The sequence below is a fragment of the Desmodus rotundus genome, chromosome 5, assembly GCF_022682495.2.
Source record: "Desmodus rotundus isolate HL8 chromosome 5, HLdesRot8A.1, whole genome shotgun sequence".
Lineage (NCBI taxonomy): Eukaryota > Metazoa > Chordata > Mammalia > Chiroptera > Phyllostomidae > Desmodus > Desmodus rotundus.
The window spans coordinates 102,710,252-102,726,490 of NC_071391.1; the positions used below are offsets into that span (position 1 = coordinate 102,710,252).

The window sequence follows — 16,239 nt, forward strand, 5'->3', positions numbered from 1 at the left end:
AAGAGCGAGTTCCCCTCTAAGCCATGAAGGCTCCAGCTCCAGCATTAGAGCCTCCATGGCTTAGAAGTTCCGCCCAGGGGGAGGAGGGCAGTGAAAAATCTCAAAGAAGGGCAACACCAGCCCAGGTGTCCAAGGAGGGATATTGATTTAACACAAATTCGTAGGACTGCGTAGGCAGAAGCCTGGTGCCTACACTCTTCATTTTACAATTCAGACCCTGTAGATTTTTACTCAGTGCCACCTTTGTGCCCATTTAGGGCTAAGGACTTTTGCACACATGGATCGCCTGAGGCTCAACCAGATGAAATGACTTTCGCCTTCCTGTTTGTTTTGTCTGTGGCGATCACTACTATTTTTGCAGAGTCTAAACAGCGCCTGGTAAAAAGGAGGCCTCGATAAATACGTCTTAATAAATGAATTGCCTTATCCGACGCTGAAATGATAGTTTTAACTCCAGGTGACCCTGTATCATTCATTTTTAATTGTAACACTGCATCACTGAAACATTTCTATTTCTAACTTCTTGAGCCTAGACCTCTCTTGCACAATTAGGTCTAGGGTTGGATACTGGTACTTCCTCCACCCAACCTACTGCTCTAAGGCCGAAGACCAACCCTAATAAGGTAGCGCCCAGTAACTTGCAGCACAGACAGATCGTAGGCGTCTCCAGTTTCGCCGGTGCTCACAGCTGCGCCGGTTTCCCGAGGAGCGCGCGCAGACGCAGAAGCCTCGCTCGCTCCGTGGCTCCGCCCAGCTCTCTTCTCGCGGGCGGGGCGAAGTCTGGGCTCGCACGGGAGGCTCTGCGTCAGCTGCGTGCATGCGCAGAAGAGAACCGAGGGACCCGGGCGCCGTGACCGGCTAGGCTTGAGCAATTGAGACAAGATGCAGGTGAGTGAGCTGGGGGGCGCCAGGCTTGAGGGCTGCTGTCGCTCGTCTGCCCCGCCAGGTCCGCGCAGGCGGTGGAACATCCCGTCAGGCCCAGCGGGAAGTGCCAAGAGCCCCAGGCACCGAGGAGAGCTGGCTAGTTGAGGCCCGGCGTAGTGCGGGAGGGCGGGCGTGGTCCCACCGGCTGGGCGTCTTCACCAAGGTGTATCCCAACCCCAGATGTTCGTCCTTTTTGGCTACCTCTCCTTGAGATCCTATTCCACCCGACAAAGTTACCTCTTACTTATTAACTCTCTTAGTGAGCACGTGAACAGACGTGTTTACGGACCCTTTGCACGGATCAGGAAGCTGAGGTTTGGAGAAGTGGAGGGTCCCGCCTAGGGGTCCCATAACATAAAACGGTGGTGGAACCCCTGTTCCTGACTTCACTTAGAGCTGGGGGAGGGGTTAATTACACTTTTACCCTAACATTGGTGCTCAGGTTTAGGCGGGCTCTCCTGGCTTCCAGAGCTCAGCCCGGGGATCTCCTATGTTCAGTTACTTTCTGTCTTAAAACAAGATCCCCTAGCATTGTCCTTTTATTGTCTCGGGAATTTGATCAAACTCCAAAGAAAAGTGAAAGAAAATGAATGAAGACACGATGGAAATGGATGCTTTTATGAACAAAAACATGCAGGACGTCCTCCAAAGGTCATTCTGCTGCCTTCCAGAATTCGCTGTGGTCAGGAATTCTGATTTCTGGCTCAGTGGGAAATGGAGTTAGTGTGGTTTTGGTTGGGCTGGAGAGGATGATCCTCTGCAAATACAGTGTGTCTGCCACAAACCAGACCCTCTTAAATGGTGATGAGGAAGCTCCAGGGCTGCGTTCCATAGCACTCCTTGATTACAGATTTCACACCACGTCCATTAGCGGTGTCCTTGCCAAGCTCTGAAGAACCAGTGTTTGCGCAGCAGGGTTCTGGAGCTACGAGCCCATTTTGCCATTTATCGTTCTGACATTTGATCCTGGTGAATTTGACTTGTTGCAGCGTGGCCATGGCTTCCTAAATGTCGTGTCTGTGCTAGGGTTCTTAGGGTTAACTAAGTAGATACAGGCAGAGGGCTTAGAAATGTATCCTGCACCTAGAATTCATTAACTGTTAGCCATTGTGAACTATTCCGTGGGCCCTCAGCTCCCTCTCAGGTTTGGCCATTAGAGGATTTGTCAGCCTAGCATCAGGCTCTCCTTCTCCTGGTGCTTCTGACCCTACTGCAGCCACGGGACTTTGAGATACTCAGTATTGCTGCTCTTGGGCCCTTTGAACATTCTTGTCTCTCTGCTTGGAAAGTAATTTCCTAAGTTCTCACTTCTCATGTCTGATTTCTTCTCACCCTCCAGAGATGGCTAAATGTCACCTCTTCTGGGGGAACATCCCCGCCCATTCTGTGGAATTCAACCCCCCTGTGATAGGTCAGCAGCCTGTTGGTCATTGCACTTGCCACAGTTCATAATATGGATCTGATTGTTTAATGCCTGACTCTTCCTCTTGACTGTAAAGTACCTAGATGGCTCCGGCATCCACCACTCTTCTCTACCATTGCAGTAATTTACATATAGTACATAGTTAATAAATATCTATTGAGTATTGGACAAAAACCAGGTCAGAGCCTTGGTTCCAGCATTGAAACATTGAAGCCGATCTGCACGTCATATCTTGATTTTTTACCCCAAGACTAACTACTCAGTGGTGGGGGGCTGGGGAGCAGAGGGGCAGATGGGAAGAATGGAACAGGGGCTATGGGTCTTTTGACACTTTCTCAGAAACAGATCGTGGAATAATTTGAATTTTTCTTCCCACCACCTTTCCTATTTGACCCCTTGCCCAATGTAGCACTCTCCATAGTGGACTCATGGTCTGTATCCTTGGTCCCTCTGCTTTAGGACCCCAACGCAGACACTGAGTGGAATGACATCTTACGCAAAAAGGGCATCTTGCCCTCGAAGAAAAGTTTGAATGAACTGGAAAAGGAAGCGGAAGAGGAAGAACAGCGAATCCTTCAGCAGTCAGTTGGTTAGCTTGCTTTTACTGTTTTCTGTATCTTTCTGGATAGGAAATAACTTTCTACGCCTCTAAACTGCTTTGGCGGAAGGATCCTCTGAGCAAGAGTCAGGGAGCCAGGGATTGAAGCGCTGTAGTGAACACTGGGACCAAAGCAAGTCACGGCATGTCTCTGCCTTCACCTTGCTATGCTGTAGAATCAGGGGACTTCAGAGGCCCCCTTCGTTTCCACAGTTTCTTGTTTGTGTCAGATAAGCACATGATAATCCTGAAGACTTGACTTTCTGGTCTGCTATTCACTTTGGATAATGTCATGGAAATTTGCTCAAAGTTTATAGTGTTTGTATTCTCTTTTTTTCTTTAAAATTTCTATCCATTGAATTTAGAGAGAGAGAGGAAGGGGGAGACAGGGAGTGAGAGAGAGAGAAACATTGATTTGTTATTCCACTCATTTTTGCATTCACTGGTTGATTTGCCTGTGTACCCTGACCAGGGACGATGCTGTAATCAACTGAGCTTTCTCCTGAGCTTATACAGTATTCTTTTTGTGCTTTTATTGAAAATATTTAAATAGCTTAATTTGGGGAAGCTTAATACGGAGTCTGAGAAAAGCATTTTCTCAAAGGTAGCGGTGCCACCTGAATTGGAATCCCTAGGGTGTTTGTAAAAACCCAGTTCCTACTGAATCAGAATCTCTGGGGGGCGAGGCCCAAGAATCTGCATTTTAAACAAGTGCCTCAAAGGATTTCTGACGCACACCAGAGTTTGAGAACTGCTGGTCACAGAGCCAGTATTTTTGTCCCCTGTTTACATATTAGAACTAATTTACAGAAGGATTTGTTACAAAGCGCTTACCTAGTGAGTGCTTATTGAATGATTACTGTGTGCCAGGTGGTGTTGTAGGCAGTGGGGCTTTAGCCATGCACAGGCCAGACAAAAATCCCATCCTGGTGGAACTTACATTGCAATGAGAGACAGACAATAAATGATACATAAGTGAAATATAGGAAAATAAGGCAGGGAAAGGGCCTTGCAAGGGTTGCAGGACTACAATTCTAGATAGGGTCAGAGACGATCTCACTCGGAAGACAGGTGGGTAGACCTGAGGGAAGTGAACTGAGCTACTTTAGCAGGTGAAAAGCATGTTGGAAAATCTGTAAGGAGGCCGGTGTGATTGGGAGAGAGGAGCAGTATGTTCTAGGGGTCAGACCATTTAGGACCTTGCACCTTCTAATAAGGACCTTGGTTTTATGTAGTGAGTTGGAAGTCATTGGAGTTTGAACAGAAGAGTGACATGTGTCCTCCACGTTGACAGCACCATCCTGTTGCTGCCTTCCTGAGCATGGACGGTGGGGGGAGAGGCAGGAAATGGGGAGACTAGCTTGTAAACTACTGCAGTAATGTAGGCGAGAGGTGCCGTTTGCTTGGACCAGAGTGGTGGTGGTGGTGGAAGTGGTGAGAAGTGATCAGATCTGGACATTTTTTGAAGGTAGGGCCAACAGGATTTGCTGATGGATCGATCTTTGAGGAGTGTGAGAGAAATAAGTCTAGGATGACTGCAAGGTTTTGGGCCTGAGCCACTGGAAGGATGGAGTTACCCCAACCAAGATGAGGACTTAGAGCAGGTTTGAGGTAAGATCAGGAAGTCCGTTTGGGACATAGTAACTTTGAGATTTTTTATTAGACAAATAGAGGTGGTAAGTGGGCCATTGGGTATGTTTTTCTTCAAATCAGAGAATATGGGCTGGAGGCATAAATTTGGGAATTGTCAGCATATTGGCAGTATTTAAAGCCATCAAGTGCAATCACCACGGGAGTGGGTATAGATAAAGAAGGAAAGGAGCCAAAGCAGCAAAGGGTCCAAAGGAGGGCAGTCTTTCACAGAGGAGGCAGTGTTGGGTTGGATCACATGCTGTTCATCTGTCAAGAAATGAAGGTCATTGTTGAGGTTGATAAGAGCAGTTCTTTGTAGTGCTGGGATGGATGTAGGAACAAAAGCCTGATTTGGTAACCAGAAGCAAGACTGTTTATAGCAATAGCCCTGGCTGGTGTGGCTCAGTGGATTGAATGCCAGCAAGGGGTCGCTGGTTTGATTCCTAGTCAGGGCACATGCCTGGGTTGCGGGCCAGGTCCCCAGTGTGGGGTGCTTGAGAGGCAACGACACGCTGATGTTTCTCTCCCTTTCTTTCTCCCTCCCTTCCCCTCTAAAAATGAATAAATGAAATCTTATTTTGAAAAAGAGTGCTTATGGCAATACAAACAAAATACAGATGTTATGGCAGGCCCTTGTGCTTGCTGTGGGAGGACACCCACTGGTGTCCTCTTACCTCCTGGGTGGGAAGAGGACTGTGATGCATCTGCCCAGTAGTGTGTGCACTTGACGATCAGACCCCGTGAGTTCAGGCAAATGCAGTGTTTGCTGTATAAACTTGGGAAACTTCTCATCCATGTCCTCACCGTGCTGGGTAGGTGAGAGAGTCAAGCCTGCAGATACCAACGTACCAGTTCCATATTTTAACACCCTCAACTTCTTTTACTAGTGTAGTACCTTAAATACTTTGCATTCTGGTTTTGGTGGTCTGGGAGTCTTTGGTGTTGCATGCACATCTTTATGAGAAAAGTGAAGGAAAAAATGCATGTTTGTTCATCTTTTAAATTTTATGGTTTTTGCTAACTTAATTACATTCAGTGAAAACTTATGAAGATATGACTTTGGAAGAATTGGAGGAAAATGAAGACGAATTTAATGAGGAAGATGAACGAGCTATTGAAATGTACAGGTTAGTGCCGCCCAGAGGGACCGTTTGGTTTTTTGTGTGGCACTAAAATGTGTGTCCCTTGAAAAATGAACTTTTTGACTGAGATAGCATTTGGAAAGGGCCGTAATTAAATAATAATATTTCAGATTCCAGAGAACTGATCTTAGACTTTTGCCATGCAGCAAATAAATAAACCTGGACCTTTATGAAGGTTGCTGTGTGCATGGTGTGTGTGTGTGTGTGTGTGTGTGTGTGTGTGTGTGTGTGTGTGTGAGTGAGAGGGAGAGAGAGAGAGAGAGAGGGAGAGAGAGAGAGATGTGACTCACTCCTCTTGTGCAGGCAGCAGAGACTGGCTGAGTGGAAAGCAACTAAACTGAAGAGTAAATTTGGAGAAGTTTTGGAGATCTCAGGAAAGGATTATGTTCAGGAAGTTACCAAAGCTGGACAGGGCTTATGGGTGATCTTGCACCTTTACAAACAAGGGTGAGTGATGTTATGCTCTGTCTTTAAATGTCATTTGACTACATATCTTGAACATCCTGGGTTTAATTTACATCGGAGGGTGTTTCATGTGTTTTTGTTGCTGATTTGCCCAAATCTTAATGCCTAATTTTTGTCTTAAGACTTTCAAATTAGTATTTGTGACTAACACAAATGCCTTTGTTATGGTGTAGCAATGAAGACTTGGCTTTTATTGATAATAAATTCCTAAGTTATTGTCCCTCTAGAGAAACTCTGGCTTTTTAAATACCATGCGTGAATCACTCTCGCAGGTGGTGAGGGTGACCTTTGCAGTAATTGTCCACGGCAGGTGGCGCAGGGTCCTCCAGCGTTTCTCACCTGCAGCCTCGTCCTTGGCCACAGAGTGCGTGGCTGTGTGGGGTTCTTTAGAGCAGGAAATGCTCTCTGGCCTGTTTTACACGTTCTAAATGTTGAATGTCTATCATGTATACAGACATAACAATTCTTTTTTACATTGAAGCTGTTTTTCTGACTTATTGTTGGGTCAAATTAAATTGAATTTTGCATTTTGAGTTCTTCATTTTCCCTAAACATATTAGAAGTTTCTTTAAAAATGTTAATTAACTATTTTTGGCTGGAGTAACACAGCCATCTGTGAGGTTTTACTTAGGGAAGAAGGATAGCTGAGCTTTGTTTTCTATAAATACAGAATCACAATTGCTTCTGTTTCTGCTTTATAGGATTTTCCCGCTCACCATTGCTTCCTGTTTCCATTTTGTAGGATTCCCCTCTGTACCCTGATAAACCAGCACTTGAGTGGACTTGCCAGGAAGTTTCCTGACGCCAAGTTCGTCAAAGCCATTTCGACAACCTGCATACCCAACTATCCTGATAGGAATCTGCCCACGATATTTGTTTACCTGGAAGGCGATATCAAGGCTCAGTTTATTGGACCTCTAGTGTTTGGTGGCATGAACCTGACGAGAGATGGTAAGGGCCTCTCTGAGACGGTCCAGGGCGCGTGAGGCGAGGCCAGTGCATGGTAGAGACGGGAAGAAGCATATTTCATCTCTCATCTGAGGCCAGTCAAAGGGGCAGACACAACTGGGCTCTGATAGTTCTCAGTGAAAAGAGGCCACAATAGACTTTAAATAATATGGATTTAATATTAGCGTCTAATATGTTTCTTCATCCCTATATTTGAATGTTTTAAGGTCTCATCATTTTTGTCTAATTCACATGAACATATTAGGACAGATGTACATATCTATATATAACACATATGTAAATCATCTCTATAGAAATGTTTTCTCAGTTGAATGTCTTAGAGGCTTTTAAGTTAAATTAAAATGTCATTTAATTCTGCCTCTTAACTCCTGACGGACATCTTTTTATTCCTTTTTTTCCTTTTTACCTGTTACAGAGGTGTCAGAAATACACACACACACAGCATGAGAGACGCTGAGGTCTCAGGGCCTCCTGTGGAGTCAGTGTCTTTATCTCTTTACTGAGAAAATGTCTAACTGCTTTAGTGGTTTTAAAAGCATGTTAAAATATGATTATATACTACTGTATATAACTGTATAAAATATTCAACTGGGAAAAGTATAAACATACACGCATGTATGTTACATTAGTTATGCACTATTCCAGTGTTCAAAGGCATACGGCATGGTAAACTAAATACACGTTTGCATTGCATTTTGGTCTTTCGACCGTGCTGTGAGGGGAGAGAGGTAGATGAGCAGTAGTAGTTACAGTCTTTATTTCCAGAACAAGTCTTTTTTGAGGACTAATGAACTTACTGAAACAATGATGACTGCATGAGTGAACAATAACATTGAAGACATACACTTAGAGGTATGAATGTATGTGTACATTTAAATGTATTCTTGAGTCAAGACTCAAATCTTCAGTTTGGGTGTGTTGTTGTTTTCTTTAAGAAATTGGTTGAGTTTTTGTAACATTTAACTGAGGTACCTAGAGCCGAAAATACTAGTGTTATTCATCTCCGTGAGCACTTTAAATTAGTATGACTTCAGTCAATTTGGTTGTCCGATTTTAATGGAAGCACCTAATTAACAGAGCATCACTTTAAACCAGACTATTTGTTGTAGAATCTTTCACCCAGTTCCCTAATTCTACCTCAGCCCTCTCTGCAGTGGAAAAGCACATCACTTGGTTTTGCTTCACAAGGTCTCACACCCGTGTGGAGTTTCACTGATTATAAGAAGAGAGTGAAACATAGGAATTGAGCCTTTAGTCACTGATTCTGCATTTTCTGGTACTTAAAAAAATTATTAGTTGGAACAAATGTGTCTGTTCGAGGATGTCATTTGTCCTTTGACCCGAATAGGCTGAGATACTGGACACGAGGTTTCAGAGTTTGCTTTTGTTCACTGAAATTAGATTGGATGAGTAGATAGTCAACAGGACTGTGACACGTGTTTTCTTTAGGTGTGTCGTGCTGATTTCTCTCCCGGGAAATTGTGCGGTCTGAGAAACTGAAGTCCTTACAAGACCGCTCTGGTCTCTCTTAATCCCCATAGATGTGCGTGGTATCTCCTTTGATCTCATCGAATGGGCGTGTTTCAAAGTGTTGTTTTCCTTCTTCAAGGTCTGATTTTTTTCCTTTCTTCTGGATACCTTGTAATTCTGGAACTAAAATTAAATTGTCATCAAATGTTGAAGATTGTAGTTTCTACTTGGCAGAAACCCAACTTGATAGACTTGAGGGTGAGGGCCCGGTGCAGACTGTCTTAGGTAATTTGGTTTTACTTTATTGCTTAGACTTGGAATGGAAATTGTCTGAGTCTGGAGCAATCAAGACGGACCTGGAGGAAAACCCTAAGAAACCGGTGGAAGACGCCCTGCTGTCCTCGGTGCGGTGCTCCGCGCCCATGAGGAGGGGCAGCGACTCGGAGGAGGAAGACTGAGGCTGCGCTGGGGATGCCGAGCGTGCCCAACTTCCTGATGTCGCAAAGTGTCTGGATTCTTTTAAAAAGGAAAAAGTAGGAATGAATCCTTTGTTTTTTAGCCTTTTATAATTATGTTTCAAATGTCATAGATCTCAGAAATATCATTTCTGGGAATCCTATTGAATTTCTTAGAAGTCTTTTTAAATTAATATTTTCTTAAAATAAAAACCAACTGTTGGTACGGCAAATGTCTCTGTTTTCCTCACATAACTATTCGCTACTTACTCACATATAGCGACATGAAAAAGGAGATGGAGGGTTTTATTTAAATGTGAGTAGTTTATACAGTGGAAAGACTGCAAACTGCAGTTACATTATTGTTTATTCTTTTACAAAGGTAGCAACAGGATTAATTACTCAAAATGAATGATATATAGGAAAAAATCTTAGTATTTATCCTATTTAGAAGAAATAGGTGATAATTTTTATAAAACCAAAGGCTGTTTTCTTAAAGCAATAACTGAAAGATCTCAATTTACTGCCGTTTGTGTTAAATATTTTTTCCTAGTTAAAGTAATTTTTTTCTCAAACTGTTGAGATGCCAGCTAATCTCAATTAGTGAAAAAAGCTACCTTAGTTCTTTTGTTGTAGATATAAACATATAAGCGTGCACATAGGTAAACAGAATCTCAATCAAGTAATAAAAAACACATCAAGATATTTTTCTGCCTAGACTGCTCTTGGCATTTCTTACCTCTTATCAAATCAACATTAACAAAGTAATTAGGGCAAATATATATTCCCTCATATTTGTGTTGGGTGACGTAGTATTTAATGCTGGATTGAATCTTAAAAATATGAATCAGAAGGCATAGAATTACTTCAGATTATACTGTAAAATTAATTTTTGCTGTAATTCAAAGAATGACAAGCAGCTGTGACCCATTTAATCTGTCAGGAGTGTCAATGAATATTTGTTTTTCTACACACATAAGAGCCAGCACTGCTGACAAAAAAGCTGCTCTGTGTAACAGTTTATCTTTAAGGATTTTTTGTGAACTTTTAATTGCAAGGTTGACACAAGCTTGGTCAGTTCTGTCACCTGAATGCTGGTTCCGTGGGTTTTGTAGGAGAGCTGCTTTCATAGGTGTTCTGTTAGTGGACATTGAATTGAAGAGCTGTGGGGGAACAGAGGTGAAAGCTGGAGCCCTGACTGCACCTGCGTAAGAGCTGCAGTTCACACAGCTCCCAGGAAAAGACAGGACTCCGCTTGGACGCTGGGGGCAGGGTGAGCGGTGTCCCCAGAGATGGAGCCCATCCTGGGTGTGATGCTCAGTGTTTGCTGTGCCACTTGGAGCTATGTAGGTATGTAAACTTCCTCAGGATCTTGCCTCCAGGCCTGCCTGGGGCACTTCGTTTGAGCTCAACGAAAGCTCGGGTGCCCATGGACTTGGCTCATGAGCCCTGTGTGGCCACAGGGGACCCAGGCCCCCAGCTGCTATATAGTCATGCTGAGTGCACTTGATTTAAAAGAGAGAGACTGTCTTCAGCCATAGCACCCTGAACGCGCATGATCTCCTGTAGAAAGAGAGGAGAAGCATCTCTATCCTAAAATTAGTATTGTGATTCAGAACCTGGCCTGCAGATTTCTATAGGCTGATAGTTCTGGGAGACTTTCCTACAATATTCACCGTTAACTTCTTTCTGTTTCACCTGGAGCACTTGTGATGTGGCAGAGGTGATACAATTTGGCGCTTAAGCATTGAGTTCATCTAATTCCACGCCTGGAAAACGTCATGACCAGGGAAAAGAGGCAAGAATGGCACCTAGCGCCTCTCTTCTGGGAGGAGTGAAATGCACTAAGGCTACAGTGAAATACAATGGATGCTTCATTATTTTCCTTATTTGTAGAGGAGAAAAGGCATGTTGATAGATCGAGGACACTTACTCCATTGCAAACGTGTTTACACTCTCACTCGCCGAGGATGCAGACTTGTTCAGCCAGAGGCCCCTCACGCAGTGGCTTCCTGGGGGTCAGAAGCACACAGGAGAGTCGTACCAGGTGGGAAAGGCACTTTGTGAGAAATGTGAAAGGGCTGCTTAGAAGGGCGTCCCCTGTCACCAATGCCTAAATTTTTTTTTGTGGGGGGGTCATTGATTACCTCCAGCTTTCCATTCAGTTCTCTCATATAATGAGCCCAAATTTGGACCAAGTGCTTTTCAAGGGTGACAGGCTAAATGTCGAGTGTGTTGTGACTGTGGTTCCTACTTTAGAAACATGTTCTGATGAAAGTGGTTTTGTCCTGCTTATGGAAACCAGTTGTTACTCATAAATACAGCCTTCTGACAAGTGGCTTTCAACATGCATTCCTGATAGTGTCTACATTCACACAGCAGGTGGTCTGGGCTCTCTACCCTCTGCATGCGGCCCCCACTCAGCAGCCCCACTGGAGGCCTCGTCACTTGTGTGCTGTGAGGTCCTCCCTCAGCCTTCGGTCTCACCACCCCTTCCGGTACGGTAGCCCTCTTTTCTGTTTTATCAGTCTCAAGTGAAGATGTGCCTGCCCTCGCAGTCCAAACCCTCCTTCTGTGCTTTTGATCCTTTTCTCTCCCATGTTCTTTACGATTTGGTTCCGGTAAATCATCATCTTGATTTCAGTTCTCCCTGGACGCCTAGCCTCAGGCAGTGAAAGCATTTAGGTCCTGTGGCAGAGACTGCTACTTGCCAACCAAGTATCCAGGATTCTTCAGTTCCACTCAGGCAGCAACAGGACCAGGTAAAAGATCAAACTCCCAGCTCCCCTTGGAGCTAAGGATTGCCAGAGGTGGGTGGACGGAAGTGGGTTGGGAGTTCTGGGCAAGGTTCTTAAGAGAAACAACTGGCATGTGCCCCTTGTGGGTTAATCCCCTTCTATTTTCTGGCTGAAGCATATGTGCGTTTGCAGCCTGCTTGGCAAAGCAGTAAGGATAATATTCCTGATGACTTCGTGGGGCCACTATAGCCCAGCTCTTCACGGCCCTCTCTGGACTTCTGTTACTGGGGAAGGAGTAACTTCCATGCTGGTCTCTCTTAGTAGCCGCTGACGCATTTCCTGATAAAGCCACCTGCCTATCCCTGAAGAAAACCAGTCATTCTAGCTTTCTACTCCCCAGAATACCAGAGAAGCTAGTAGAAGCAGTCGGTGAGAAAAGTCAGATAACTACAACACAGTCACAGTAAGGCTCACTGGCTTCTGAGCAGCAGCAGCGAAAGCCAGAAAGACTACAACAGTGTCATCGGTGGACTAAGGAAAAACGACAGACATTAACCAAGACATGTGAGTACCCAGCGAAGCTATATTTTACGTATGAGGGGGCAACAGACATTTCAGACATGGAATGAATACGTGTGTTACCAATAGACTCTAAATGAAGGAAGTTTGGAAGATTAACTGTGTGCAGGACAATGATCTGATGAAGGTCTGAGGTTCAAGAAAGTAAGGTGACCAAAAAAGTATGGGTAAATCTGAACGAACATTTACTTAACAAAACAATACAAATAATGTCTTATTTGTAACATTAAGAACAACATAGAACTAAAACAAATAAAAACAAAAGTGTAAAAATTGACGTGGGCTTAATTGGAGTTTAAATGTTAGACCCTTAAAAAGTACTCAGGTGCCTGGCAAAGATATGCATGTAAAAAATACTTTCTTCAAGGTAACAGTAAAAAAAATGGTGTATAACTTTTTAAGTAGTGGGAGCAGGGGTGGGGGACCTCAATTCAAAAGAAGACTCGAAGGAATAATAAAAAGAAACAAAAGGCAGAGCCATAGAAAATCCAAAATACAATATCAGAAATAAACTGAAACAGTAACCATGATAAATATATAAATGTATAATAGTTTTAACAGTCTTGCCATACAACCCAGAAGTCATGCGCCTAGCTAATTAACCAAGTAATTTGAAACATCCACACGAAAACCTGCACACAGATGTTCCTAGTAGCTTTATTCATAATGACCAAAACCAAAACAACCAACATATCTATCAACAGATGAATCGTTAAATGAATTGTGGTACTTTGATACAATGGAATGTTACTCAGCAATTTAAAAAACACTTAAGCCACATAACACAAAAGTGGATGCTAAGTGAAATAAGCCCGTCTGAAAGGGCTGCGTGCTGTATTATTCTGATGATCTAGCATGCTGGAGAAAGCAAACCCCGGAGCTATCGAAAAGATCAGTGGTGGCCCGGGGGTTAGAAGGTGGCAGAGTTGAACAGGCAAAGCACACGGGATTTTGGGGGGGCTGTGAAACTATTCTGACTGATACAATAATGGTGGGGATATGACAATATGCATTTGTCAAAACCCATAGACCTTTGCAGCACAGAGGAATCCTAATGTATGCAAATCAAAAATTTCATTCAGAGAGTCCAGGCATCCCTGGACGGAATTCAGGATGTGACAAAACAACCTAGTTATATTATAAATGTATGAAACAACCAAAGGGAAAGGACCGAGGGAAAGGTTCTGACCCAAGTAACTGTGGAAATACATGGAGTCTGTAAGATTGAAAGGCGAAAGAAACTGCATAGGCATTGTCCTCTAGTTGATAAAGTTATTTCTCACAACAGTGTGGGTTAACAATTCTGATGCTGCTACAATGCATATATACTAGAACTGAACAGCTTAAATGAGTGGGTAGGAGACAGTGGGAGCCACACATCCCACTGTTAGAGTGTGAGGTGACAACACAGCACCGGGAGGAGGTTAAAAGGACCCATGTGGTGATGGATTAGAATTGGAGGCATCGTCACAAATGCATGTTAGGCTTAATATAGATACAGATGATTATATATTTAGGTAGTGCATACACACAGGTTAGTAAGCACATATACTTTGTTGCTCTGTCAGCTGAGGGAGCCTACAAACAATGACAGCCCTGGAGCAAAGACCAGGGTTCATGAGTCACATCAAAAAGGAAATTGTAACTAATGTAAGAAAGGTGCACTCTGTACTTGCTTGTCTATAGTTCGGGCCTGCCCGACTGCAGAGCCAGAGCCGAGGTCTTGCGTGTAGACTTTGAGAGGCGATCCCGGGGTGCAGGAGTGAGGACCTGAGTGAGGGGGGCAGGGAAGGGGAAAGGACAATATACGGGTGAGAATCTGAGGTCAGCGCTGTAGGAGGTGGGACTCAGTCCCTCTGAGGCCTCCAAGAAGCACAGAGTCATCTACCTACAGATGGGAGCTGAGTTATTTATCTCCCAATTCTGGCCCCCCACTGTTTGAAGGCTGCTCCCAGGCGTGCACACCCCTGAACTTCTTGGCCGTGCTTGCCCAAAGACTGAGCAAGTGTCCGTGTGTGGGAAAAGGATCTGGGCTGCCCCCACAGACTTGGTGTACCTTTCAGGTGGAATGCTGGTGCAAGGTGGGTTGGAATTGCATGCAAGTTAGTTCTGTTTATACATTTGAAAGAGCTTGCTTAGACACATTGAAACATAGGTTTTTGTCATATATCTCTCTTGTTCATACATAAAAAGAGAAATAGAAGCAAAGTAAATTGATTGAGGTATTCCTAAAATGTCCTTCCACAAAGAGGTCAGCGCGGACACTGTGTTGTTAGATTTGATGCTGCAATTCCTAGATCCAGCCAGAAGGTGGCAGGCAGTGGCAACCTGATCACCATTGCTGCCTGGCTAACACGGACTGAGAAGCTCCCTGCCCTCAGAGATGCTGGGAAGGAGAGGAAATGTGCTTGGAATTGATGAAATGAGGTAGTTACATCCTCAGTGGATGAAAGTGCATTAGTTATTTTAACTTGAAAATTCTAGCTTTTAACCTTGGAAGTAGATCATTAACTCTGAATCTGCTTATTTAAAATGTTGAAAATACCAACTTGCTAATAGGAGAAATGCTGCTTCTGTTCCTTGTATACTTATTAAAGTGTGGGGTCAATGGATACGGCCCTTGCCCCTTCCATGATTGCAGACTTGAGGGGATGACCACTGGCCAGAAGGAATGTGTATTGTTTTGGGGATGGATTGGAACTCCCTCCTCACCTCCTTTGGGGAGCAGCTTCTTGTCCTGTACTGCTTCTTGCTGCATGTACACCCTGAGGTAATGTAGTTTAGAGTCACACACAGGACACGTGCCTCTTTTGTCTGAGACCCCTTATAACAAACCTCAGACAGAAGGAGGTGCGGTCTCTCACACCGACCCCCCGCCGAGGGTGCACTCCCCTGTAATGTGAGAAATAAGCCACATGTCCACATCAGTTGGTCCACCAGGTGGGTTTTTTTTAGGAATATCATGAACATTTTAGCAGCTCCCCGTTTTGGGGCTCCTGCACTGCATAAAGCAAATACAAGTTTTTTTTATAGTTGAAATCCAATACTTCTCTTTTGTAAGTAACTTGTTCTGAGATAGTGGTTAAAGAATTTAAAGAAAGTTTTCAAAATACATACACATTTCATAAAAAGTTGTAGTTTGTAAAAAGTTAAATAAATCCTTTGCCTTTAAGCAAATATTATACAAAACAATAAAAGCTTGCAACTTTTTGTTCTATCCTGGGATTTGGGAGCTGAGAGACCCAAATGAGACACACACACCCCGCCCCCCTCCCCAAAGCAAACCACACTGGGCTGGACCGTCACTGAGTAACTAAGTCCAAGTCAGGGTAGATCTGTCAGTTCCCAAAGGCTTTCTGATCCTGTTTGCTTTCCCAAAGTGACATGGGGAGGAAAAGTGACAAGTCCAGGACACTTGGCAGTTTATTTCTTAGTGTAGGTTAATGCACTTCCCAAACTGTGTGCTGAGGTGCCCCAGTTCCCTGCTGAAGTTTTCGGGAGTAGAATATTCTAAGCTTTCAAGGGGAACACCGCAATGCTGCACACTGATCGAACACCACAGGGGCCACTAGCTCTGAGTGGTTCACAGTCAGCATTAGCTTCACTACGTTCCTTTTGATGATGTCATGTCTCCCCAGAGCTGGGTTTAGCAGTTGCTGTGATGAAAGCAGGGACAGCTCAAAAGTCAACATGGAGCAGGACGTGCGAGCGGCAGGATCTGATCAGACTTCACGCTAGATAGTGTTCAGAACCCAACAGGCACTCGTATCACATTAGTGAGTAATAAAGTAAGCATATTATTTTTCTTTCACTTTCATATATATTTTTAAAATAGCTAAAAGGT

The 16,239-nt window shown here is 44.0% G+C and overlaps 1 protein-coding gene across 1 annotated transcript; it reads left to right on the plus strand.

Moving 5' to 3' along the window:
- Nucleotides 1-777: 777 nt before the first annotated feature.
- Nucleotides 778-9,311, plus strand: PDCL3 (phosducin like 3). The gene is made up of 6 exons (XM_024571882.3): nucleotides 778-888; nucleotides 2,807-2,936; nucleotides 5,614-5,704; nucleotides 6,023-6,166; nucleotides 6,927-7,135; nucleotides 8,936-9,311. Exons 1-6 carry the CDS (start codon nucleotides 883-885, stop codon nucleotides 9,079-9,081), a joined length of 726 nt encoding a protein of 241 aa, XP_024427650.1. The 5' UTR covers nucleotides 778-882; the 3' UTR covers nucleotides 9,082-9,311.
- The last annotated feature ends 6,928 nt before the right edge of the window (nucleotides 9,312-16,239 follow it).

What these genes read in the sequence shown, in the direction of transcription:
- PDCL3 (XM_024571882.3), top strand. An exon ending in AATCCTTCAGCAGTCAGTTG is followed by an intron (nt 2,937 to 5,613) that starts GTTAGCTTGCTT and finishes AATTACATTCAG; the next exon opens with TGAAAACTTATGAAGATATG. An exon ending in CGAGCTATTGAAATGTACAG is followed by an intron (nt 5,705 to 6,022) that starts GTTAGTGCCGCC and finishes CCTCTTGTGCAG; the next exon opens with GCAGCAGAGACTGGCTGAGT.